Source organism: Leopardus geoffroyi, chromosome B3 (genome assembly GCF_018350155.1).
Source record: "Leopardus geoffroyi isolate Oge1 chromosome B3, O.geoffroyi_Oge1_pat1.0, whole genome shotgun sequence".
Taxonomy (NCBI): domain Eukaryota; kingdom Metazoa; phylum Chordata; class Mammalia; order Carnivora; family Felidae; genus Leopardus; species Leopardus geoffroyi.
In genome coordinates this window covers 74,717,986-74,742,152 of record NC_059337.1, presented here as the reverse complement: position 1 = coordinate 74,742,152, position 24,167 = coordinate 74,717,986, and the positions used below count along the sequence as shown (strand labels likewise).

The 24,167-nt window shown below is 53.1% G+C and overlaps 5 protein-coding genes across 11 annotated transcripts; 2 read left to right on the top strand and 3 right to left on the bottom strand.

The window, feature by feature from the left end:
• Positions 1-403: 403 nt before the first annotated feature.
• LTB4R (leukotriene B4 receptor) lies at positions 404-7,019 on the bottom strand. Of its 4 annotated transcripts, none has more exons than XM_045450550.1 (2): positions 6,912-7,019; positions 404-1,690 (listed from the first exon to the last, which is right to left on the bottom strand). In XM_045450550.1, the coding sequence occupies exon 2, from the start codon at positions 1,632-1,634 to the stop codon at positions 636-638; it is 999 nt and encodes a 332-aa protein (XP_045306506.1). In that variant the 5' UTR covers positions 1,635-1,690; positions 6,912-7,019; the 3' UTR covers positions 404-635. The 4 variants fall into 4 exon arrangements, with proteins under 4 accessions (XP_045306506.1, XP_045306507.1, XP_045306505.1 ...); XM_045450551.1 differs by having other exon boundaries at positions 6,916-7,018; XM_045450549.1 differs by lacking the exon at positions 6,912-7,019 and adding an exon at positions 2,285-3,499.
• On the bottom strand, positions 5,190-7,027 carry LTB4R2 (leukotriene B4 receptor 2). 2 transcript variants are annotated; one of them, XM_045450546.1, is made up of 2 exons: positions 6,912-7,027; positions 5,190-6,567 (listed from the first exon to the last, which is right to left on the bottom strand). In XM_045450546.1, exon 2 carries the CDS (start codon positions 6,558-6,560, stop codon positions 5,484-5,486), a length of 1,077 nt encoding a protein of 358 aa, XP_045306502.1. In that variant the 5' UTR covers positions 6,561-6,567; positions 6,912-7,027; the 3' UTR covers positions 5,190-5,483. The 2 variants fall into 2 exon arrangements, with proteins under 2 accessions (XP_045306502.1, XP_045306503.1); XM_045450547.1 differs by having other exon boundaries at positions 6,916-7,018.
• A 2,467-nt stretch (positions 7,028-9,494) lies between these two features.
• Positions 9,495-12,322, top strand: CIDEB (cell death inducing DFFA like effector b). Its single transcript, XM_045450554.1, has 5 exons — positions 9,495-9,695; positions 9,992-10,136; positions 10,981-11,130; positions 11,383-11,573; positions 11,741-12,322. Exons 1-5 carry the CDS (start codon positions 9,655-9,657, stop codon positions 11,877-11,879), a joined length of 666 nt encoding a protein of 221 aa, XP_045306510.1. The 5' UTR covers positions 9,495-9,654; the 3' UTR covers positions 11,880-12,322.
• Positions 12,305-17,834, bottom strand: NOP9 (NOP9 nucleolar protein). Of its 2 annotated transcripts, none has more exons than XM_045450539.1 (10): positions 17,480-17,834; positions 16,811-17,269; positions 15,952-16,062; positions 15,568-15,709; positions 15,259-15,451; positions 14,133-14,273; positions 13,619-13,744; positions 13,227-13,463; positions 12,909-13,014; positions 12,305-12,576 (listed from the first exon to the last, which is right to left on the bottom strand). In XM_045450539.1, exons 1-10 carry the CDS (start codon positions 17,712-17,714, stop codon positions 12,419-12,421), a joined length of 1,908 nt encoding a protein of 635 aa, XP_045306495.1. In that variant the 5' UTR covers positions 17,715-17,834; the 3' UTR covers positions 12,305-12,418. The 2 variants fall into 2 exon arrangements, with proteins under 2 accessions (XP_045306495.1, XP_045306496.1); XM_045450540.1 differs by having other exon boundaries at positions 17,464-17,579.
• Positions 17,832-23,741, top strand: DHRS1 (dehydrogenase/reductase 1). 2 transcript variants are annotated; one of them, XM_045450553.1, is made up of 9 exons: positions 17,832-18,116; positions 18,542-18,716; positions 19,855-19,998; positions 20,159-20,238; positions 21,561-21,693; positions 22,008-22,154; positions 22,696-22,765; positions 23,081-23,161; positions 23,346-23,741. In XM_045450553.1, the coding sequence occupies exons 2-9, from the start codon at positions 18,567-18,569 to the stop codon at positions 23,480-23,482; spliced, it is 942 nt and encodes a 313-aa protein (XP_045306509.1). In that variant the 5' UTR covers positions 17,832-18,116; positions 18,542-18,566; the 3' UTR covers positions 23,483-23,741. The 2 variants fall into 2 exon arrangements, with proteins under 2 accessions (XP_045306509.1, XP_045306508.1); XM_045450552.1 differs by having other exon boundaries at positions 17,869-18,319.
• The last annotated feature ends 426 nt before the right edge of the window (positions 23,742-24,167 follow it).

Sequence of the window (24,167 nt, the reverse complement as noted above, 5' to 3'; positions counted from 1 at the left end):
CCTAGAACATTGCCCACTGAAAGGACAAAGCTGAGTGGCAGGAAGTTGGAGTCATGGTAACAGCGATACCTATCATAAGCTTCAGGGTAAAGGTCCCAGAGCTGTACTGTTTTCTCAGCTCATCTGCCGATTCAGGGAGTCTGGCATGATAAGCCCACATGGGTGGCCTTCTTCCATCTGCTCCTTCAGGAGTCTGTAAGACCTGTGCTCTAAGTATGATGGGCAGGGCACCTGCCTCAGAATAGGGGAGGAGAGGGGCTTCTGGTTTCTGTATCTTTGTGTCCCTTCCAAAACTGAAAAGCACAGGATGTGATGTGCCTCTCAACTGTTGAGAAGGATCCCCAGAAGAGCGCCCAGCAGCAACCCTAATTCCCCATTATACACGCACGCCCCACACACAGGGTTGACCCAATTTGAGGCTTCAGTTTTAATAGCAAAGCTGCCCCAGGCTTTCACTGGGCCCTTACCTGCCCCGCCCCTCCCTCCTCTTCTGCTCCACCCCACTGGCGTTCTCCTCCTAGGGGTACAGCACTGGGCCAGGCCAACGTGGGGGCATTCCGCCAGGAGGAAAGCCGACCTTCCACCAACAGTGGCAGCACCACCACCACCACCACCCAGACCTAGTTCAGTTCGCTTCACTGGAGAGGGTTGGAGACGGTGAGGCTCTCGGTGGTGCCATTCTCGGGAGTGGCGGGGGCGCCCCTCACCGTCTGGGCCAGGGTGCCCCCGCGGCGGGTGCTGGACGCCTCGGAGCCGGTGGCCTCCAAAAGCTTGGCGACGAAGCCCACGCCGGCCGAGCGTAGCAGGCCACCGCCGGCGCACGCGTACAGCACGGGGTTCACGCTACTGCTCAGGAAGGCCAGCGCGATGAATACGTAGCGCGCCAGGAGCAGCCGTTTCCGCAACGGCTCCCCCTCTCCGCCGGCCAGCAACCGGCCCGCCTCGGCCAAGTTCACCACGTGGTAGGGCAGCCAGAAGGCGGCGAAGGTCAGGATGATGAGCGCTACCAGGCGGCCCGTGCGGCGGCTGCGGCGGAAGCGCCGGGCCTGCAGCCTGCGGCCGATGTCGGAGTAGCTGGCCACCACCACAAGGAAGGGCAGCAGGAAGCCGGTGAGGGCCTCGAAGAGTAGATGGAAGGCGTTGAGTCGTTCGCTGGGGTACTTCAGGAAGCACACCAGGCTCCAGTTGTTCGGTGCCAAGGTCACCGTGCGGTACACGACGACGGGCGTGGCCAGCAGAAGGGACATCACCCAGATGCCTGCCAGCACCCACCAGGCAACGGCCTTGGTACGAACCTTCTGGGACACAAAGGGGAGGGCCACCGCCAGCGAGCGGTCCAGACTCATGGTCGTGATCAGCAGGACGCTCGCGTACATGCTGACTCCACAGACATAGTGAAACAGGCGGCAGCCAGCCAGTCCGAACACCCAGGTGCGTTGGGCCACGTTGTGGAGGAAAAAGGGGGCAGTAAGCAATACAGCTAAGTCGGCCAGGGCCAAGTTCAGCACCAACAAGGCAGTGACAGAGCGCTTCTGCATCTTTACCAGGATGCTCCACACCACAAAGCTGTTGCCGGGAAGCCCCACAACCAGTGCCACCGACAGGAGGATGATCGTCAGCAGAGCGATGAACATGACACCTAGTGAGGAGGTGCTGCAGAAGATGTAGCGTCCGGGGCCACTGCAAGGACCTGGAAGGTGAGGGTGAACACAGGCATGAGGGTGGGGAACCAAGGTTTCCCGACACCCTGGACACACCTAGCCTGAGTGCTGTAGCCGTCTCCAAATCAGCAGCATCAATTGCACCTCTGCAATATACTGTCCTCACCACTGTCAACAGACCTTGTCTTAAGGGGATCTGGCTGAGTAGTAACACTGATTTCCTAACTAGGCCCCGGGGCTCCTTCCTGCCCACAGACCCATTTGCAAAATACAGAGCAACAACAGCAGACCCTTTCTGCCTCCTTCCCTTCTGAAACCCAGAACCAAATGGCAGGGGCGGGTGGGGGGATGCTTTCCTTAATAAGGACACACCCTTCAAAAGGCTAGCTTCTCGGTCACCTGCCAGGCCCCGAGCCCCCTCAGTTCCAATGATTTCCACCAATCACCTCACTCTCTCCAGAGGTGCCCAGGGCCCACCAGGAATAACAGGGATGGGGAGGAGTTTGTGGATAGGAGACAGGAACAAATCCTCCCCAGCCAGGCTTTCTTTGGAAATTCCTTTGCCTTTTCAATCATGGCTGTAACCTGCCCCACCACTACCTCCCTACTCCCAGGGTACTTACTTATAGACTTTGCCACGTACTGGTTGGAAGCTGGTGCCAATCCCAAGGCCAGGGCAGAGTGGCGTAGCCTATTACCAGATCTGTCCCAGTTCCAGGGTCCTGGCCCCAGGTCTGCGTGCTGTCAGCTACGTTGGCCAGAGAGGAAGTACCAAGAAGCAGAGGAGGGGGAAGACACATCTTCCTGAGGGTGGGGCTGAAACTCCTAGCCCTCCCTTCACTGGGGAGGGGGGGAGGGATGGTCTTTGTGTTCCAGAAGAGCCTAGCAGGGAGGAGGACTCCTCAGGGGTGGGACCAGATGAGAAGAGCCCAAGAAGGTGCAGGGAGAGGAAAGAGGGGTGAGGGGAGTGAGTAGGCTGGGGTGTGGCCTCAGATGCAGGTCTAGACTGGAGAACTGCACTGGGTCATACAGGAGAAGGAGGGAAGGAAGCTGGAGAAGGGAAATGGGCTCAGACTGAGAGGCCAGAATGTTGGATATCTTTACATGTCATGTAAATAATATCATGTAATAATTTTTAGATTAATAGGAAGTGAGCAACAACTAACAGTCTTGGGAGGCATCAAGACTTGGCAGAGAGACAAAGGAGAGATGCCACCTCCCTGGGAACTTCCTGTCCTCCAGGAAGATGTGGCTAGGTTATGGCTTTGGGTTTAGGTAACATCAGGACTTGAAGAGGACAGCACTCTGTCCTTGGCTTGGGTTCAAGCCATGAGCAGAGTTGGGGGGCGGGGCTCTTCCAGAACCCCCCCATCCCTTCCCTCATGTAAAAAGATTGGTTCAATTCTTCTTCTTGGCAGAAGCCAAAGTCCAAAGGACCTCCTTTGTATTATACAGAATGCCAATTTCTTCCCCTTCCCCAACCACTTCTCTTGTGCTTGGACGTGTGGCTACCCTGCCACATGAATTTGGATTGAAGATCTGGGCGCTGGGCAAGGAGGTCAGCATCACCTCTTTCCTACCTTCTCATAGTTGGCTGTCCAGTCCCACCTCAGACACACAGAGAAAGTGGAGGCTGAGCATAGGGAGAGGAAGTAGGGGCAGTGATGCGTTATGCTTGCCCTGCCAGGAGGGGAAACCAGGAATGTACAGGGAGGAACAGCCCCAAGAATGGTCACTCTTCGGGGCGCCTGGGTGGCTCAGTCGGTTGAGCGTCCGACTTCGGCTCAGGTCATGATCTCGCAGTTGGTGGGTTCGAGCCCCGCATCGGGCTCTGTGCTGACGGCTTGGAGCCTGGAGCCTGCTTTGGATTCCGTGTCTCCCTCTCTCTCTGCCCCTTCCCCGCTCATGCTCTGTCTCTCTCTGTCTCTTAAAAATGAATAAACGTTAAAAAAAATATTTTTAATAAAAAAAAAGAATGGTCACTCTTCTCCCTTCCTGGAAGGAGTGCAGTCTCTCCCTTTGACCTCTTCTGCAGGGACTGAGAACTGAAAAGTCTTTCCTTCAATCTGACCATGAGCCTTTCTGCTTCCTTTCCAACTCTGTCACTTCCCAGGAAAGATGCACTTTGGTCCATCTTTGGTGGTCACTGAGGTCCTTTACCCTCTCTGCTTTGAGAAGGGCCAGTGCAGAGCTGACCCAGTAGCTGTGAGACAGAGGATGTGATGCAAAGAAATGGGCTGAAACCACAGCAGGAAGGCAGAGTTGAGGAAGGGCTTTCTGACCACAGAGGTTGTAAGACAGGGACTATGGAAGGGAGGAAGTTAGGGAGCTTCTGCCCTGACACATGAGAACAGAAAGAAGTTCCCGTTGTCAGTGTCAGAGGATGCAAGTTCTGGCCCAGAGCTCAGGGGTCAACCAGAGGCCCCTCCTGACAGAAACTGGGTTGTCTTCGCCTCCTCTCCCAAACTGCTCCCCACTTCTATGTCTCTCAACAGCCTTTCTTCCTCCACCCCAGGCTAGATACTCTAAGCATACTTCCTGCCCCCCGGATCCAGAGCTCCACCCTGCCCCAGTTTGGGTGCCCCTGGCGTGACCCTGCAGACTGAATTTCCTTTACTCTTTCTTGGCCTCTGTCTGAGTGATGTGAACAGTCACTAAAGCAGAACCTGGGATGGTGGTCCGGGTGAGCACTCAGGTCACCAGCCATCTAGGTTTGCCAGGGACTGAGGATTGGGACAAGAAACTGTTGGTGGTGAAACTGGGAAAGTCTTGGGCAAATGGGGATGTTAGTCACCCTAGCGACCACATGTGTGTGCATGTGGACGTCCTCTGAACTCCATCCTACATCCTCAAACTCAAAAGCGTCAGGATTCAGAACAGTTTGGGGACCTAGCGATAGAGAGATTCCAAACGATGGGGGCCAAGGGGTATGGGGGGCAGTGAGCAACAGCTAGCAGTCTTGGGAGGAGTCAAGACTTGGCAGAGAGAAAAAGGAGACCAAGGAGAGATGTCACCTCCCTGAGAACTTCCTGTCCTCCAGTCATCCACACAGTCCCCGTACCCCTCACCCCAAGCCCCAAATGTCCCCTGGGTGAGCCTGTGCCTGCTCCTGGGCTCCTTTTTGAGTCAGGTGACCTTTGGGGGGAAGAGTTGGATTCAGAGAGGAAGACAGGGCTCCCAGCCTCCCTCCCCACACTGCACCAACCACAAGACAGGAAAACTTTCCTTTCTAACCCCACACATTGTCTTTCCCCTTCCAGAGCTGACTTTTTCTCCACTCAACTCTTTCAGACTGCAGAAAGTGGCTCCCATCCCCATTTTCTCATTCAAGCCCCCATACCTTTCCTTCCTCTTTCTCCCTTTATTTCCGGAGCGGTCTATGGCTTGGCTGGAGGGAACCAGGCCACCCAGACTCGGGAGGACAAGTCAAGATGCCACTGAAGGCTGGCAGCGCCCAGCCTTGGACTGACCCAGCAGAGAACCAGGTGGCTTCAGTACAACTCAGGCATAATGAACTACCAGTGTGGGCATGCTTAACCCATCATGTAATGCCCCCCTCCTCAGTGTATTTCACAGTAGCTATTGGCAACAAGTAAGCAGTTCTGGCACGTAGGCCCATGCCTACCTGCAGGCACACAATATTCACTAACAAGGACCACCACCACTTGCAATCCCTCAGTTTGGAGGAACCTGGGCCTGCCCAGAAAGATCCAAACTGTGGCCAGAGAAGGCTCCCCAAACGCTCCAGTTGTTCCCTGAGTTCTGGGGGAGGGACGACGGAAGGGGATAGGGAAGAGCAGGCCGGGTTGGTAGGGTTTGGTGTCAAGGGTCCCATCCCTGACTGTCCTTCTCCACCCCGCCCCCAGGGTCTCCATCGCCCCGGCCCTGCCCCACCACTTTAAGCCGAGGGGTAGTTCGGAGCTCCATGGTCCCCTCCCTAGAGCGGCCCCCGCCTCGGGCCTCTCCAGAGCCCTCAAAGAGTCTTGTAAGGAAGCGGGGACCTGCCCGGGGCAGCAGATCCCCTGCGGTGAAGACGTAGAGCACCGGGTTGACGCTGGAGCTGAAGAAGGCCAAAGCTGTAGTTCCAGCTCTCGCTGCCTGGCCCGCCCCGCCCAGCCTGGCCAAGGCCCCTTCAGGCGGAGCCAGCGCGGCGACCACCTGCAGAATGTTGACCACGTGGTAGGGCGCCCAGAGCAAGCCGAAGGCGAGCACGATGGCGGTCACCAGCCGGCCCACCCGCGTCCTGCGCCGCCCGGCGCCCCAGCGGGCGCCCCGCAGCCGCGCCAGCGTCAAGCCGTAGCAGCCGAGCACCAGCCCGAAAGGAAGCACGAAGGCGGTCAGCGTCTCCAGGCTCAGGTGGGCCGCGGCGTGGGCCGGCGACGGGTGGCACAGCTGGCACACGCGGTCTCCCCACAGGTGGCGGTAGACGGCGGCCGGGGCGGCGAGCAGCAGAGCGGCCAGCCAGACGGCCAGCAGCAAGCGGCGGGCCAGGGCCGGACTGCGCAGCCGGGGCGCCAGGAAAGGGCGGGTGACCGCGAGGCAGCGCTGCAGGCTGAGCAGGCTGGTGAGCAGGACGCTGGCGTACATGCTGAGCGCGCACACGTAGTACACCGCCTTGCAGCCCGCCTGGCCCAGCGGCCACGCCTGCCCCGCCAGGAAGGTCGCGAAGAGAGGCGTGAGCAGCAGCACCGCCCCGTCGGCCAGCGCCAGGTGCAGCACCAGCGTGGCCGCCAGCGGTCGCCCCTTTGCGGGCCGCCAGCCTGCCAAGCTCCACACTACGAAGGCATTGCCCGGCAGTCCCAGCAGCGCCGCCAGCAGCAGGAAGGCCGTGCCTGTGACCCGCGAGGCCTTCCAGCTCAGCAGCGTCTCGTTCCCCGGGGGTCGGTAACAGGCCAGCATTCTGTGCCTACCGGGAGATGGAAAAGGCCATGGAGGGCATTTAGGGGGTGGGGCAAAAGCCCGGGGTACCCCTCATGCCAGGTGAGAAGGGACTGCGTTTCCTCCCACTTTCCTCTCTTCTAAGAGCCTTGACTGACTTCCTGACCTACCCTGGCCCCTACTCAATCACTACTTCTTGGAACCCAAATCCCCTGCTGTCAGTCAGCCGACCTCCCCAGTCCTGACTCCCAGGCTGCCACTACCTCCACCTCTACCCCTTTAGCTGGGCTTCTTCTCTGTCCAGCCCCATTCCTTATACCTTAGGGCAAAATGAGTGGTGGGAAGTAAAGGTGCATGCGCAGATCTACTTACCCACCTGGGAGCTAGTAGGATCAGGCCCACGAGGGGGCTGGAGAAGCTGAAAGGCACAGCAGCAGTGAGTGAGGTGCCTACTCCTGTCCTCTGCCAGTTAGATTTGCAGTGTGAGACTAGGAATAGGGAGGGACGAGGTGGAGTTCTTCTCAGGCCTTTCCTGGGGCTCCTCCCGCACTCTACCCTTTCCCATCACTAACAGGTCCAGGCATGTGACAGGCTGCTTCCCTAGGAAACAGGACTATCTGCAGGTATACAGATAAGGTTCCCTGATTGTGTAGGTGAGTAGGGACACTACAAAATCCTGGGTCCTGCATCTGCCCTCATCCCTCGGGCAGTTCTGGCCCCAGTTGTTGGGACAGTTGTCACCACGTGCTGAGGCTTCCCTGGCCTACACTCAGCAGAGAAGGTGACCCAAACTACTCGTTCCCCCAACTGCTCTATTTTGACCTATTTCCTGACTTCTGATCCTGCTGAGCCCTCTTTTTCTTCAGCCTGCTACCTACTCCTCTTGATGAGGTTTTGAGGTTATGGGGGTGATGTCCAGAGCCGACGGCCAAGAAAGAATTCTTGAAGATGTCCTTGGTACAAAAAGGTGACTTTATTAAAGCATGGGGACAGAACCTGTGGGCAGGAAGAGCAGTTTATAAGTGTGAGGGGGTGATCCTTTATATACTGTGGAGCTGAAGGAGATAAAGTCAAGAGGAAGTTTCTTGAAGGGATTTCCATACGCTAAAGACGAGTTACAGATTGTTGGGGGCCTAGCTATTGCCAAGCTAAGGCTGTTTTGCCCTCTAGCAAAGTATTATCATTAAGACAGTAGGGAGCTCCTGGAGATTGGACTATTGATGAGATTGCCCTTTTCTTGTAATTTACTAAGATATTTGTAAACTGATGGAGACTCAGGTCCTGTGATCTCTATCAGTTTAACCATTGTTTTCTGTTCTTATCTTTGTTCTTGCACAGCTAGGAGTGCCTGAGGAATATCACACATATCCCACCTGGGGGCAGGGGAGTTGTTAGTTTGTGCTCTGCCTTTAGCTTGCCTTATGCACCCACATCACTCTCATCTCTTACCTTATGCCCTGCTCCATTCTTTCTACTCCCAGGGTTCTCAAAGGGCTACCAATGACAGCTTTCAGTCACAGTGCTGAGTTCTGGGGGATGCATTGGAGGTACAAGGGACTTATCAGCTCTTTGAGGAATCCTAACACACAACCACAAAGAGACCATCCTACGGAGCTACGAGATAAGGTAGGAAAGGATGCATTGGTAGAGACATACTGAAAAGAAGCGTTCTCTGGGTGAAGAGATCAGGCAAAGCCTGGAAATGCAGAAATTTGAGGGGGACCTAGTACACTGATAAAGTTGAGCTAAGGGGAAAGGCCCCTGCCCAGTTACCAGCTAGAACTGGGCACTCCTTGGGAGCCAGGACACCAGTATTGTCTCAGTTTGGGTTACTTCCAAAGCACAGCCTGAATTAGCATGGGTACAGGTAATTCTGCATCTGGGAAGTCAGCTCAGGAAGTAGAAGTGAGGGAGCAGGGGAGGAGAGGGAAAAAGAGAGCCAAATAAGTGTGTTATTGAGTCTCTTCAGTAGGGATTAGGAAGCTCTCAGAATTACACAGAATGCCTTCCAGAAAGACAGAAGACTGGGGCACTGATGCCCAGCTTGCCTTCTTCACTGTTTGAGGGCTGTCCTAGAGGCATTATACACACTTGCAGCCTATACGTGTCAGGAGGCTGAGTGGGCTGCTGCAGCCTCAAACACCTAGGCAGGAAAGCAGAGATTTACACTCATGTGAGGGGTTCAGTCTTAGTGAGAGTCTGAGCTGCCATACAACTATCCACAACTATAGCTGAAATCAGAGATGGGACTCAGGGTACCCAAAGCCAGTCTTGATGCCATCAAAAGACAACCCCCTTCCCCTTCACATCTCCTTCACGCCCATTCAGTGGCCAAAAGAGAAAGGTGAGAGAGAAAGTGACTAATGTAGTGTAGCTGAAGTGAGCAGTTCTGGAGATTGAAGCCAGAGAAATGTTGAGCCGGCCCCTCCCCTAGACAGAGGAAGAAGCAGGAAAGCAGGAAGGCCAGGGTCGCAGACAGGATCCTGGTGATCCTGGATCCAGGGAGCAGGATCCATCCTCTCCTCACACGCCACCCTGGCACACTGTCTCACCCTTCATTTCCTCCAAGCTCTGCCCATGATCCCACCCGCAGCCTGGCTTCCCCTTTCCTAATGCTGCAGTTTATGGCTTTCACAGTAGGTGGCAGCAAGTACAGTGCAAATCATGTATAACGCAGCTTCTCTAGGGTTGGGAGCCAGGAACTATTCCTAGAAATTCTCTCCATAGAAAGAAAAACACCAGAGACCACATTCCATCCTTACCTAGTTCCCATTTATCCTCAGCACACACTGCCATCAGACAGACAGACACACACACACACACACACACACACACACGCACAAAAGCCTCATGACTTTTGCGGGCAACTCTGGGCCTCAATCTCTCCTCCACTATCCCATCTAGGCCCCTCCTTCTCTCCCTCCCCTTGGACTTTGCCCTTCTTACTGGCCAGGCAGGGGGGACCAGAGTCCGGGTTGACTCATCTCCCACATCACTGGAGCTGAGATCCCAGCTGTATAGCTGAAAACACCACCATTTCAGCCCCAGCACAGCGGAGAACCACACAGCCCAGAACTCAGTGGGAGAGGCAACTCCCCTGCTCCTTCCCTCCACCATGGAGTACCTCTCAGCCCTGAACCCCAGCGGCCTGCTCAGGTGATTTTTAACCCTCCTTTCTACCCTCCAACTCTGAGGATAGGGCATGGCAACAAAATTCCATTCGGCCCCCAGGAGACTCTGATACTCACCCCTTCTCTTCCCTGCCCCCACTTTCCACAACGGGCTTGTCCAGCTATGGAACCACCACTCACCACCCCCACTCCATGGTCTCTCCCTAGGCTACTCTGATCTGCAAACCTAGATCCCTCCCTAACTCCTCAGGCACCCCACCCCATCATCCCTACTGCATTCACCAAACTCCTCACTTCTTGACCTTTCTTCCCAACTACCAGGTCAGTATCCAGTATGAGCTCTGAGTTTGGCAGGAAAGTCTGGACTTCACCTCCACCACCCCAGCGACCTTTCCGTGTCTGTGATCACAAGCGAACCACCCGGAAAGGTTTGACAGCTGCCACCCGCCAGGAACTGCTAGACAAGGTAAGTGAGCCAAATCCCTAAGTTCCTACTGCAGGGGCTAGAGAAGAGTGAGAACTTACAGTGAGTGAGCAGAAAGGCTGAGGTTAGTTACATGGCTGCTCCTCCCTCTGAGGGCTAAAGTGGGGGGTGGGGGATGGTGCGGTTCAGCCCAATGACCAATGCTGTATTTAGGTTATTTCTTTTCCAGGGGGTAGGAGGAGGAATAGCTAGGGAGGGTTGGGGGAATGGCATTCAGAAGTCAGTATGGAATGGTGACTCATATGACAAGTCAAGTTCAAGTCCAGATCCTACCACTTGCTAGTGTCACACCATAGGAAGTTGTTCAACCTATCAAAACTTTAGTTTCTTGATCTACAAAAAGGGAATAATGTTACACCTTTCTCCTAGGGTTGTGGAAAGGAGTCAAAGAGGACATGTATGTAAAGTCTACATAGATACCTGGCACTAGTGAAGACTCAAAAAGGCTAAGGGTCATTGTTACTGAAAACAGTTCTCTGAGAGTGGGGGACAGTGAGGTAAGACACTGGAGAGAAGACAGAAGGATGGACCTCAAGAGAACCTGACTAGTTTTTCAATTCCAAACCACTAGGATTGGCTCAGAGGGTAACAGGGAAAGAGGACAATGACAGAGGAGCAACTAGGTTAAAAAAAGTCAGCCCTTAGCGAGGGTCCCCCAGCAACTAAGCACCAAGAGCTGGAGCCATTTGAAGAATGGCAGTTTCCCAGGAAGTAGAGTTGGGGTGTCAACCAGCATCCAGAGCCAACCAGTGGATGTGGGGCAGCTGGAGAGGGAGGGGCATGGATAAGCCCTGCCCCTTCCCTCCTGCTTCCTGTGGCTGGGCAGGCACTGGAGGCCCTGCTGCTGAGTGGAATGCTAACACTGGTGCTGGAGGAGGATGGGACCGCCGTGGAGAGTGAGGACTTCTTCCAGCTTTTGGAGGATGACACGTGCCTGATGGTGCTGGAGTATGGGCAGAGCTGGACCCCCAGCAGGGTGAGAGGCCCATAGTGGGGCTTGCTGTAGGCCACCAATCCTTTATATCTCTCCCAAGCTTCTCTAGCCCAACCGTGATCTTGGGGGCAGAGACACTGGGAGAGGTAAAGGGTTGCCAAGGACACCATACAGGGGACAAAGAGTCCAGGCAAGGGTGGGTCTGACCCAGTGCTGGTGGGGAACTGTGTGCCCAGTGCACACCGTTGGTGTCAGGGTGTGAGGGTGCGTGGCACTGATGAGTGTACCCTACAGAGTGGGGTGCTGTCATACGGCCTGGGCCGGGAGAAGCCCAAGCACAGCAAGGACATCGCCCGTATCACCTTTGATGTATACAAGCAAAACCCTCGAGACCTCTTTGGCAGCCTCAATATCAAAGCCACATTCTATGGGCTCTACTCCATGAGTTGTGACTTTCAAGGACTCGGCCCAAAGAAAGTACTCAGGTCAGAGACCAACATATCGTATTTCCTCATCCCCTTAAAGTTGCAGCGCCCTTAATTCCTTCTTCTATACTCCCCTATCCATAATCTCTCCCTTGTGGAAAACCCCCTCTATAGCCTCCTCCCACGTTCCCCCACCCATCCGACTTCATCTTGTCTCTGCCCTTCAGGGAGCTCCTCCGTTGGACCTCTGCACTGCTGCAAGGGCTGGGCCATATGTTGCTGGGAATTTCCTCCAGCCTTCGCCATTTAATAGAAGGGGCCGAACAATGGCATTGGCAGCGGCAGGGTCGCCTTCATCCCTACTGAGAAGGGGCTCCAAGCTGCTTTCTGCCCCTAGATTCATTCCGAGACACACTGTGAGGATTGTGACAGCATCAGCTTTGGAGATCTGAAGACAGTGCAGATTAGGTAACTCACCTGATTTCCCCAATGCCTTCTGACCCCATTGTGACAGGCCCCATCAGCATAACACCTTACACCCCTAGCCTATACCCTTTCCTGAAGAATGCTGTCCCTTCCTAGCCATCTTTCCAGCATCCCACTTACCTGGAAAGGCCACAAGCCTGTCCCCAAGTATCTTGATCCCACCCTGATCATTGCTACATCTAGATTCCTTGCAACTCCTCCTGTCCCTAAGCTTCCTAGTGCACTGAATTCAGCCCTTTCTGATTTTACCTTGAGATCTCTATTTCTTTATACCCTTTTCCCCAAAATAACAAAAACATTTCCAATAAAAATATAAAAATGTTTATTAATAAGACTTTTGATTCCAACTTAAACTAAGAAGGGGACAGGACAGATACTCCCGCTACCCTCCCCATCACCCAGTCCCAGGTCCAAAGGCCTCAGTCTTCAAGTATTGAGTTCAAAGCCCTCCTCCGCTTGGCCACTGCCCCCTGCTGCTGTTCCCAAGCCTCTCGGCGCTTCAGGAAAGTAGTCAGGGCCACATTTCGAGCCACATGGTGGCCAAAAGGGTCTCTTATCAGCTCCTGGTTCCGCTCCCCTGCAAAGGGAATCACTCATGTTCAGTATCATCATGCAGTCACCCCCCGTGCTCAAAGGGACACTCCCTGGGTGAAGGTCCCTCCATTTTCCCTGGGCCCTGGGTTGGCCTCAGGGATAATACCTCAGTCTCCAAAGAACGGAAGCCAGGAGAGGGCGGGAGCACAGGGCTGCATAATCAGCAGAGGAAAGGAGGGCAGACTGCTAAGAACCCATGGCCAACACCACCCTTTTGAACTGAAGTCTCTGCTGTATTTAAGTCCCCTCCCCAGCCACTCAGCCATCTGGAGTGAGGGAAGTTTGGAAAGGTTAGAGAGAGGTGCAGGTACTCACCCAGCTCGGCAGCAATTTCCTTCCGGGCCCCCAAGGCTGCTCCACTCCAGATGGCATCTAGCACTCGGCTGCCATGACGACTACAGGCCAGAGCCACGTATTGTCCCTGCAGTGAAACAAGCAAGGTAGGTCCCTCTAGGGCATTCCACAAAAGTGCACTGGGGAGGGCAACGGGGAAGTGAAGTTTCAGAAGTTTATGGGCTGAGTCGAAAGAGGCTGGGAACGATATATCCTCTCTGATTCTGAAGGACAGTCTCAGGACAAGCTCATGTTCTCTTAAATGGATGTTGGTGGGGGAATCAAAGCAGAAACCAGAACCTTTAGGGTCCTAAGCAGACGGCGACGCTGCTTGCGCGTCACGGAGGGGCTGGTCAGGACGGCATCAAGCACGTGGGAGCCAGCAGGGTTCTGGGCGAGAGTCAGAAGTTGTGGTCCCGTCAAGGCACCCAGACTTCGAAGTACGATACCAGGGCTAGAGAAGTGCAGCAGATGCTGAAGCAGAAGAGACCCAAGGACTGTCACTTCCCCCAGAGCCCTGGCCGTGGCCATTTCCACCTGGTAGGACAGAAACAGGGATTTAGGAGGCAGCCACCAAAGTGCCACCCCCACCTGGATGAAGCCAGAGATCCCCACACCCTCACCACAAGGGTGAAGGACTTTTTAAACCCTGGCCCCAATTAGTCACTGACTTGGCCCCTCTCCTACCTCACCTGGTGCTCTGCGGGCACTGCCCCTTCCTCCTCTGCCAGTCTATAGTATACCTCATAAGCCGTCAAAGTGGCAAAGAGAGGCACACAAGCCACTTGCCGGGAAGGGGGCTCCGCACAGTGGAATGCCTAGAGGAGGAGACAAAACATGATGAATCGGAGAGCTACCTCATCCCTAACCCCGACTCTCTAGACAGAGGAAAGCATTCAGGAGATGTGAGAATGTAAGCTGCATAAGGGCAGGATCTCATCTGCCTTGCTGTATCCCCAGCCCCTATACACATAACAGGGGTTGAATAAACATTTATTCCTTAAATAAACTGCTCTCTTAGTTCTGGGAGACAATTTTCATTCCAGGGCTATGAGATGGGTTTGGCCTCATTTCTCCCTGGATCTGTGAACTCCCTGGACATTAGACCTCTTGAGTCCAGAGATACAACCACTGAAGATTAGAGAGGTCCTAACAGGCGGAATTTGAACTGAGGGCATAAACAGGTTGGGGGCAACACCTACTCACCTCCAACAACAGCTGCAGGACCTGGGCTTGGTGGGCCCCAACTCTGCGGCAGGCCCCCACCAGGGCAATGACCACCCCTGGGTGACCTTGAGCCAGCACAGCTTCCAGGGCAGGACTCAGCTCCTCAAACACGGGGGATAGCTGAGGGGAGACACAGAATGAGGAATCTTTGGCATTCTGTACCAGTGGACTGAGTTATTCAGAGAAATCTTCCTGCTGAAAACAACTAAAAGTGCTAGATAAGCACCGCCAATATCAGAATTTGGGTTTGGCCAGATAAAGTCTAGGACAAGGGGGCAGTCTTAGAGGTGCTGCCTCACATGAGGGAAGCAGCAATACTTTAAATGGCCACACTCTCACTCTCTCTGTCCCAAAAATAAATAAAACGTTGAAAAAAAAAAATTAAAAAAAAAAGGGGCGCCTGGGTGGTGCAGTCGGTTAAGCGTCCGACTTCAGCCAGGTCACGATCTCGCGGTCCGTGAGTTCGAGCCCCGCGTCGGGCTCTGGGCTGATGGCTCAGAGCCTGGAGCCTGTTTCCGACTCTGTGTCTCCCTCTCTCTCTGCCCCTCCCCCGTTCATGCTCTGTCTCTCTCTGTCCCAAAAATAAATAAAACGTTGAAAAAAAAAAAAATTTAAATGGCCACACTCTCAAGATAAGGGGATACTGGAATTAAATCAGCCCTTCTAGGGGCGCCTAGCTATCTCCATCAGCAGAGCACACAGCTCTTGATCTTGGGTTGTGAGTTCAAGCCCCACATTTGGTGTAGAGATTACTTAAAAATAAAATCTTAAAAAAAAAAAAAAAATCTACCCTTCTACCCCAACTCCCAACTCTGTATTGCTATAGATAGTTGACCACAAACACGGGTCATGGAACCTCAAGCTGCATATTTGGATTAAGCCAGTCGCCTGCTGGTATTGGAACCAGAGAAGCCAAAACAAATCCTTTCTGAGAAGGCACTTTCGTCATAAGCTCTGAGTAACCCCCAGGAATAACTTCAAGGGGAATGGCCAGTACACACTCAAGAGATGCAGAGGCAGGCACACAATAAAATAAGGCACAATGAACAAAAACTAGCAGAAATAACAGAGCACAGAAACAGATCCAGCCCCACTCTCAACTCACCAGCTCAGGGGTAGTAACAACATCCAGTAAACGCTGCAAAGGGAAGTTGGCAATGGGGTGTGCGGCCAGGGTCTGCAGCTGCCCTTGGAAGTGATCCTCAAAGAGGCTCTGGAGCCTCGGGGGCTCCAGCACCAGCAGCACTTGCTCCAGGAGTCTGGAGCTCGTCTGATCCCGCAGAAACAGCAGTAGGGGGCTAGGGACAAGGAGAAGGTGATCAAGCAGCCTTTACTGCATCTAAAATACCCGTATCACTTCATTCACTTCACACAGCCTCATCAACTTTGGTGGACTCTGAGGCCTAGGCCATACCTGCCATCTGCTGAAGAATTGCGGCTACTCAGATAGCCAATCACAGCACTGCAGAGCTGAGCACAAAACTGGGGCAGTTTGCGGTGTAAGATTTGTAAGGCCACTTGAAGGCAGAAGCTGGAGATCTTGTCAGTGATAAATACTGAGGGAGAGGGCAGAAATAATAAAAGCAGCTCTTCCAAAATCCAGACAACCTGTACAACCTCAAACCTCAAGCAAAAGATATCAGGGACTTTGGACGTAAAAGCTATATACAGAGTCTTTGCAATATCATACCAGATCAGATTTGAAAAGGAATAAGACTGATCGAAGTAAGGGACTCAGATGATGACAGTCACCTCCAGAAAAGCAGGTCCTAGACCCTCCTCCTTTTTCCCTCCTTACCAGCAATGTCCTTCAGAAAGCAGGAGCTCAGGTCCTGAAGGCGATTCAAGAAGGTTTCAGGGACCTCAAAATCAGATGGCTTACCTTCCCGAGCTGGGGCCCTTTGTGCTTCTGAAAGAAGACCAAGAACACGTGCAGTGCTGGGATCACAAACTACCATCCAGGAGGGAGAATAATCCCATAGACGAGCAAGGATTCAGCTTGGAGATGCAGAACACATATGAATACCTCTTCTCATCTGGATGACTAAACAGAGACTATGTTTCTGTTTTAATTTTTCTAAGAAATTTCAACAGCTCCCCAGTGGTCCGTAGAAGATAGGCCAAACTCTCAGGACTTCAAGGCCTCATCTAAACTCTCTAACCTTATTTCCCAGAGTTTTTCAAACTGTAGGTCACTGCCTACAAATGCATCATAAAATCACTTTAGTGGATCTTAACCAGCAATTTTTCAATAGAATAGAATAAAACAGAAAAGAAAATATCAGAATGGGTTGTATATATATTAACTTCTCAAAGTTCTGCTTGAGTCCAATATATGTATACATACACAGACGCATGTTCAGTGATGTTTAAAACAAAAAAAAAATCTGTGAGTTGTGATTTAAAAAAAATTTGACACCCATTCCTCATGAATCACCTCTTACCCCTGGCCTATTCTACTAGCTGTCCCCCAAACACACCTATGCATCCTCACGTCTGGGCCTCTGTGTGCACTAATCTTTGGCCTGTTAAGTCTTGTCCTAATTTCTCTGCTAATTCTTTAAGGTCAGCAAGAATTACTCTTCTGCTTACTCTTTTCTACTGGACTTCCTAAACTCTTCTCTCCTCTACGTCCACTTCCCTCTTGTAATACTTACCAGGTGACTGAGAGCCACGGTGCCTGGCTCTCTCAGACTCCAGAAGAGTCCCTCCCAACACCTGTAGCAGAGTTCTGACCACGAAGCTGCCATGTGTGTCTCCACAGTAGAAAAGAAAATCATCACACACCTCGGAGGCTAGTCCCAAAACCAGCTCCTCCAGAGTCTCCAAGGGACCACCCTTGCCATCCTCCTCCTCTTCCACGTCCTCCTCCTCTTTCTCTGCAGGGCTCCCCAGCAATCGAGGCAACTGCAGCAAAGCACTTTGCAATACATGCACCCCGCATCGATGACAGGCCACAAAGCGGAAGTTGGAGCGCAAAGTAGCCCATACTCGACACAGCGGTTTCAGGGGACTAAATCCCAGCAGTTCCTGCATAATCTCACTGCCAGTCCTGTTTGTGGCCAAGGCTAGGGCCTCAGCTTCCACTTCCTTCAAAACATTGTGCACCATCAGTTCTGAACAGACAAGAAAAGAAATATTTTAGAGACTAAGAGGAGGATGGTTATGTTCCATTAGTTAACTAAAGGAGGGAGAGGGGAGCAATGAAGAGGATATGGGAGACATAGACTAAGTCCCTATGCCCTGGGGACCCATGAAAATTCTGCCTATCCCAGAACTTATGTCCAGCGAATCCCTCTCTTAGTCTCACCCTGAAGTCTCCCCACCTCGCTCTTCTCCGGTCTCAGGAGCCTCTTTCAGGGCTGACAGCGCCTGGCGGAAATACCCCAGAGCTTCGGGGCTCAGGTGAGGGTGCGCGTCTGGGGCTGGCTCCGAGCTCCTGTCCGGAGGCCGCTGGCGGCCTGGTGGGGGGCGCCCCGACCCCTTGGCCCCGCGCCCCCGTTTGTCACCAGCTGGAAACCTGCGCCCAGCCTTGTGGAGGGAGCGCGGACCCAGAGCCATGAGTGCTCAAGGCCGTGTCCGTCCGCGAAAGCGTCTCCAGTCGCAGAGGAACGTCACGCACGTAGGAGCGTGCCGGATCCAGACGGAGTTTAGGAAGGCCGGCGTGCTCGGCGCGCAGCATATACGTCACGGTATTGGCGACAGCCCCTAGCCGAGTGACTGTGTGTGTCCCCAGGTCGCCCCGCCTCCAGTCGCCAGTCCTGGGCCCCAGCACCGCCTCCCGTGCTCTCTGACCCTCTCCTCCAAGCCCTCCGCTGATCCCGGACGGGAACGCGGGCTGGCACCCCAGCCTCACACTCTGATCCAGTTGCAGTCACCTGGTCCCGCCCCCGCAGCCAGAATCGAAGTGCTAGAGTCCAAGGACTTTGCCGGCTAGACGGCGCCGGGACTGCAGGAGCGCAGGTAAAGGGCGCGAGCTCCCTCCTGCGTGCCCGGGCCCCGCTCTTACCCCCGATCCGGAAGCCGCCCCTCCGGGCTCAGCCCAACAGGGCCACGCCAGAGGCCAGAGCTCTGGATAGCCCAGGACGCTGCGTGGACCCGCCGTTGAGGGGCTGCCGCGCTGAGCGCCCCCCACCCGGTCAACCCCTTTCAGAGAGTCCTTATAGGTGGGTAGCCCTGGACAGTCCCACCGAGCCCCCTTATTTACTTCTTGGCCTGCCAAAAAGGACGAACAGCCTTGCCCTGGGGTTTGCACCGTTGTCCCGCTCTGAAACTTCTTTCTTCTCAGAGGATCCCAACCTTGGCTCCCCCTCCCTCCCGCTATCCGGGTCCCCCTTCCACATACACAAGATGCAGGCTTCCCTCAGAGCAAGTCTTTGCTTCCACAGATTTTCCCCCCTTTGCATATGAGTCATGGCAGCTCCCATGAAGGGCCAAGTGTGCGTGGTGACCGGTGCTTCCAGAGGTATTGGCCGCGGCATCGCCTTGCAACTCTGCCAGGCAGGTGCCACAGTTTACATCACTGGCCGCCATATGGACACGCTGCGGGCCACTGCTGAGGAGGTGGGTGCTTCCTCTGGAACAAGTGGGACACACACCACCTGAGGTAGCCCTTCCCATTAACCACTCCTTCCACTAATTCCTTACCTGAAACCATTATATTCCTCCACGAAATGTGAATATTTATTCAGACTGGAATAAACGAAGCCCATAAATGACTTCAGATCAGGTCAAATTTTGCCAATAAGTGAGTTTTATGAAAAAAGCCTTCTGTTTGAAACCTTCAGGGATTTTGGAATTGCAGCTGAAGGGTTGTGGACCTGTGCTTTCCTTTATTTTAGGAAGACTTTATTGAGCTGTACGCTTTCACTTGACTTTTTTTTTTTAACTGGATTTCAGTTTAAAAAAATACATTTGGTTTGCTAGGCACTGGGTGAAGCACTGGGGTTACCAAGATAAATAAGATGTCACTTCTGCTTTGGAAAGATAGGACCCAGCAGGAAATCAGAGGCAGACACAGAATGCTCTGGGAGCACGGGGGAGCAGTTAGGAGGCAAGAAGGTAAGAGGGTGGGAACTAGAGCATGGATCTGGAGAATAGGAGGATTGGTCCTGAATAAGGTATTTCTTCTTCTTTTGAAGTTAGAGGATGGGGACTCATTTGTGAAGGGTGAGGTAGAACGGAAAGTAGAAATAGTTCGTGCCTGAGAGTTTTTGATTTTTCAGTAACTAGGCAGGAGCATTGGTGATGTGAGGGTAAGAGGGCCAGGACAGAGGAGAGGTTACACGTGAGTGGTGAAGAGTGGGAGCTTAGGGTGTGAACGTTGGAAATGACCAAGGATGAGGAAGAAGAGAGATATTCCTTTCCCAGGAGCATCCCCCCTTCCCTATTTGTCCCTTGCCTTCCACTAAGAGTATACAACAACTTGCACCTGGTAGGCCTCCGTAAATGTAGATTTTAAGCTTGAGATCCCAATCTGTTTCCCTCTATAGAGAAAGGACCTAGTATTCCTGAAATTCCTCAGACACCAGAGGGCGGTATTGCTCACCATATTCCCTCAGCTGCTGGCTTTGATTCCTACTTTTGCCTTCTCAGTGCCCCCTCCCCTTCTCAGCTCCTCCCAAGCTGGGAGTTGAAGAGGGTTGCCTTATGTCTCACACTCATGTGCAACTATAAGCTCATATCCCCTCTGTCTCTCCAGGCACAGTCTCGAGGGGGCCAGTGTGTGCCTGTGGTATGCGATTCAAGCCAGGAGAGTGAAGTGCAAAGCCTGTTTGAGCAAGTGGATCGGGAACAGCAGGGGCGTCTGGATGTGCTGGTCAACAACGCCTACGCTGGGGTCCTGGTACCCTTTACACTTTCATTCCAGCTCCACATCCCTAACCTCCCCCTCTGACCCCTGAGTCCTGAGTCCTTATCCCCACTCATGTCCCTTTCATTATCCAGCCCCTCATACCTGCCTGTCTTTAGATCATCCAATTTACAACACTCCCTTTGCCTTCCAGGCAATTATAAAGAACACTAAGAAGGCATTCTGGGAAAGCCCTGCCTCCATCTGGGATGATATCAACAATGTTGGACTCAGGTAAGTGTTCCCTTTGTCCCAGGGTCTGGGTTCCCCTCATTCACTCAGCTGAGGGCCTGGACCGTTCCTCATATGCCCGCCCTTGTTCTCTGACCTCCCCATCTCTTTCTTCTCCTTTTTGTCCCGTTTGTCTCACGCCTCTGGAAAATTTCCATCCAGGTGAATCTGTACCTGGGAACATTGACTTTTACCTTGTTTCTGTCAGAACTGACACAACTGCACTTGCTCTTGGCCTCTCTCCGGCCTCACTCTGCACATCCAAGTGTGTGATCGGAAGGAAGCCTCCCTCTTTGAATAATGCACACCACCTGTAGTTGATATTAACAAAAAAAAAAAAAAGAAATTATTTTGTCTTAGATCAAGAGAAGGTCAATGAGGGTGAGTGCCAGCCATGTTAGCCTCCACATCCTCACTCCAGATCCACAGGCAAGGGCACTCCAACATCAGAGTTACACATACATCTGCATGGGAGTGAGATGAAACACAGCACGAAGAGTTCACTTAGCATGACGCACCACTTGTGTCTCTTTTTTATTGTTGGAACGGTAGTGCCCTCTCAGAAACTGCATTCCATGGGGGTGTGATCAGCCACCTGTGGGAGTAACTAAGAGATTATCTGAAAATCTGTGCCTAAAGCATTTTAAGAACACCCACAGCTTCTTGTGGAAATACCAAGGAAGCAGGATTAGAATCCAGTTGTGATTTCCAAGGCAGAAGAAAGATTATGAGGACAGAGAGGGATGGTCAGCCAAGAGGCAAGAAAAGAAAACCTAAAATGCTGATAATTGGCAATTATGGCCCACATGCTTAGCCTTCCAAAGAGAGGCCTTCCACTCCCTCATCTCTTGCAGGTCAGAGTTTTGAGCCTGGGCAGAGGCCCAGGCCTTGGTCCCTGAGCCATGATGAATTTTCCAAGATAAAGGCCATTTTGTGAGCCTCTGGGAAGCCTGCCAACATGTCCTCACCTCCCCCCCCCAACTCACGTACACATTTACTGTGCCTTTCCTTTGCATTACCTTAGATTGGGCTTTCCTTTTGAAACTATAATTCTCTCTATCTGTTTTCACTCGGAGGATCCTGTTTCCCATGCAAATGAAATGTTTTTCTGGTTACCGAGTATATGTGTTCTGGGTTTTCCCTACATAGGAGAATGGAAAACTGAGTTTTTCCTTTACACGCATCCATTGGTGGTTCCTTTTACCACTGTTTCTCTCAGGAAGTGGCCTCTAGCCCTAGAGGGCAGAGGAAGCTGCCAGGGCTACAGCAGCCAGGCCAGCAGTGAACGTCATGTATTCCTTCTCCTTCCTTGCCCCACCTTCTAGAGGTCACTACTTGTGCTCAGTGTATGGAGCACGGCTCATGGTACCAGCTGGCCGGGGACTCATCGTGGTCATCTCCTCCATTGGGGGGCTGCAGTATCTCTTCAATGTCCCCTATGGTGTTGGCAAAGCTGCGGTGAGGACCCAGGAGCACAGGGGTTAGGGAGGCATCAGACAGTGATGGTACCCATAGCTCAGGAGATCTGATCCCCAATGATCAGAGTAGTAAGGCCCACTGGCCCCCACCTCTCCCTCTGCCCCTTCATAAACAGTTCCTTTGCCTGGGCTCCCCTTGGGTGGCCAGGGTAGGCAGCACACTGGGGAAGGTGGACAGCTGAGACAGGGCTCCTGAGAAGGGCTGGGGCATCCTCAGCAGAAGCAAGGAAGGCAGGGGAGGAAGGTGACGTGGCCGGGCGCCCTGGCTCTCCCCTGCCTTCTGTCCTTCTACAGTGCGACAGGCTGGCTGCTGACTGTGCCCAGGAGCTGCGGCGCCACGGGGTCAGCTATGTGTCTCTGTGGCCAGGGTTGGTGCAGACAGAACTACTGAAGGAGGTTGTGATGAAAAACAACAATGCTGATGATCCCCTGTTGAAGCAGGTTGGCAGGGGGAGGGCAAGGGAGGCAGGGAACGCAAAGGAATCAGCTTCTCCATCCTCAATGACAAGACAGTAACAAAGAGGAAATACCCAGGTGCCTACTGTGGCAGGAGCAGGGCCGAGCAGCATACATACATTATGTCCTTTCATCCAGCAAAGGAGATATTATCTCCATTTTGCAGATGGCAATTCTGAAACCTGGAAAGGTTAGAAACTTGCTCAAGGTCATGTATGCCATAAATGGAAAAGCTTCCTTCCCCGAAGCCCATGCTGTTGACCCCTGCCCTGAATTAACCTAGAAGGTCCAGACATAGTTGACATCCCAAGATCCTTCCACTTAGGAAAGGCAGTGGGTCCTGGTGCCAAGGTACAGGATGTACCTGGATGTAGGGAAGAGTGGCTCAAGCATCTTCTAAGATTCTGGGTCCTGCAGGTGCAGTGATGAGGGCCTGTTTCTCTTGGAATAGAAGCTAAAAGTGGGAAAGAAATTCAGGCAGTTCTCTTGGAAATTAACCCTTCACTTCTCTGCCCCTGTGTTTCAGTTCAGATCTGATTTCAGCTCTGCAGAGACCACAGAAATGAGTGGCAAATGTGTGGTGGCTTTGGCAACAGGTAAAGCGGTTGGGGGCAGGTGGTAACAAGAAAGGGCATGGAGAATCTGCAGGGTGGTGGTAGCCAGTTCTGGGTCCTGGCTCAGGAGGTGGTTGAGGAATATGCCCTTCTTTTCTCTGGCTTCTGGAGACCCTATGTGGGCCCAGTTTGAGGTTTGGGAGCCGCAGGAAGTATAGCCAAGAGTCAGAGGCCTAGGAATAGAAAGAAAGAATTCTGGGCACCGAAGCCTTTTTCAGTGGTGCCCTGTCCCACTGGGCCCAAACCTTGTCACACTGCATCACTGCCATGCCTTCTCAGCTGTATTTGTGCCCACAGACCCCAATATCCTGAGCCTGAGTGGGAAGGTGCTGCCATCTTGTGACCTTGCTCGACGCTATGGGCTTCAGGATGTGGATGGTAAGAGCTCTGGCCCAGCAGCCAGCCTGGACCTCCCTTCCGCCGTTTCCTGCTCACTTCACCTTTTCCCACACTTTCTCCCCATTCCTCCCTCACATCCCACTCAGGCTCTTTAGCCTAGGCGGAGGTGTCTGAGGAGTGGGAAATGACAGTGTAACCCTTCTCTTCTTCCTGTGGTCCACAGGCCGCCCCGTCCAAGACTATTTGTCTTTGAGCTCAGTTCTCTCTCGTGTCTCCACCATGGGCTGGCTGGCCTCCTACTTGCCTGGCTTCCTCCGTATGCCCAAGTGGATTATGACCCTCTACACTAGCAAATTCTAACCCTCCTGGCCTGACCTCACAACTGTTCTCCCTTGGGCTATGTGGTAGGGCCTGACTCCATGAAACAAGTCAGCCTCTCCTGCCTACCTCATACCCTTGATATGAAGAGAAGACCTCCACTGTATGTCCTGGGTGAGCCCTCGGGGCCCTTAGATACTTTTTTATGCCTTAATTTTACTTGCCCCTACCTTTTACTTTTTGCCTTAGTATTGAAAAACATCCTGCAGGCTAATAAAAGTCTCATTTCTCTTTCAACAAATTTTTGACTGCTGGTTCTGTCTGTGCTTAGCCAGTGTTAAGTACTTGAGAGAAAGACTCCAAGACATACATGCAAGCTGTTTAGGTCCTCAAGGAGTTGCTAGGACAAGGCCCCTTTCTTCCACATCTGTTCCTACTCTTCCCTCTAGAGCTGCCCAGCTCAAGGGCACCTGCTCTTCAGCTGCGAGGCCCGTTTCCACACCTCAGCTGGGGAGCAGGGTCCCTCCCCAACCAGAAGCTGGCACACCCCTATCTCTCAGTACTTTTCCACCCCCTCATTCCACCATCTCTTTAGGGATGCCTGCTGCCTTCCAGCTGGGCCTGCTTTTGGCACAGCAAGGGCAGATTCCTTGGTATTTATGATTTCCTGGAATTTGGGAGGAAAGTACTGGCCGAATCCAAGTGAGAGGCAGAGGCCGATGGCACC

Coding starts and splice junctions, on each gene's coding strand:
- LTB4R (XM_045450550.1), bottom strand. CDS start 1,634: ATGTTCATCGCTCTGCTGACGATCATCCTCCTGTCGGTGGCACTGGTT.
- LTB4R2 (XM_045450546.1), bottom strand. CDS start 6,560: ATGCTGGCCTGTTACCGACCCCCGGGGAACGAGACGCTGCTGAGCTGG.
- CIDEB (XM_045450554.1), top strand. CDS start 9,655: ATGGAGTACCTCTCAGCCCTGAACCCCAGCGGCCTGCTCAG. Junction 10,137..10,980: donor GCCAGGAACTGCTAGACAAG/GTAAGTGAGCCA, acceptor GTGGCTGGGCAG/GCACTGGAGGCCCTGCTGCT. Junction 11,574..11,740: donor GGCCCAAAGAAAGTACTCAG/GTCAGAGACCAA, acceptor TCTGCCCTTCAG/GGAGCTCCTCCGTTGGACCT.
- NOP9 (XM_045450539.1), bottom strand. CDS start 17,714: ATGGCTCTGGGTCCGCGCTCCCTCCACAAGGCTGGGCGCAGGTTTCCA. Junction 15,452..15,567: donor AATTCTTCAGCAGATGGCAG/GTATGGCCTAGG, acceptor CCTTGTCCCTAG/CCCCCTACTGCTGTTTCTGC. Junction 14,274..15,258: donor TTGTTACTACCCCTGAGCTG/GTGAGTTGAGAG, acceptor GTCTCCCCTCAG/CTATCCCCCGTGTTTGAGGA.
- DHRS1 (XM_045450553.1), top strand. CDS start 18,567: ATGGCAGCTCCCATGAAGGGCCAAGTGTGCGTGGTGACCGGTGCTTCC. Junction 22,155..22,695: donor ATGATCCCCTGTTGAAGCAG/GTTGGCAGGGGG, acceptor CCTGTGTTTCAG/TTCAGATCTGATTTCAGCTC. Junction 22,766..23,080: donor TGTGGTGGCTTTGGCAACAG/GTAAAGCGGTTG, acceptor TTGTGCCCACAG/ACCCCAATATCCTGAGCCTG.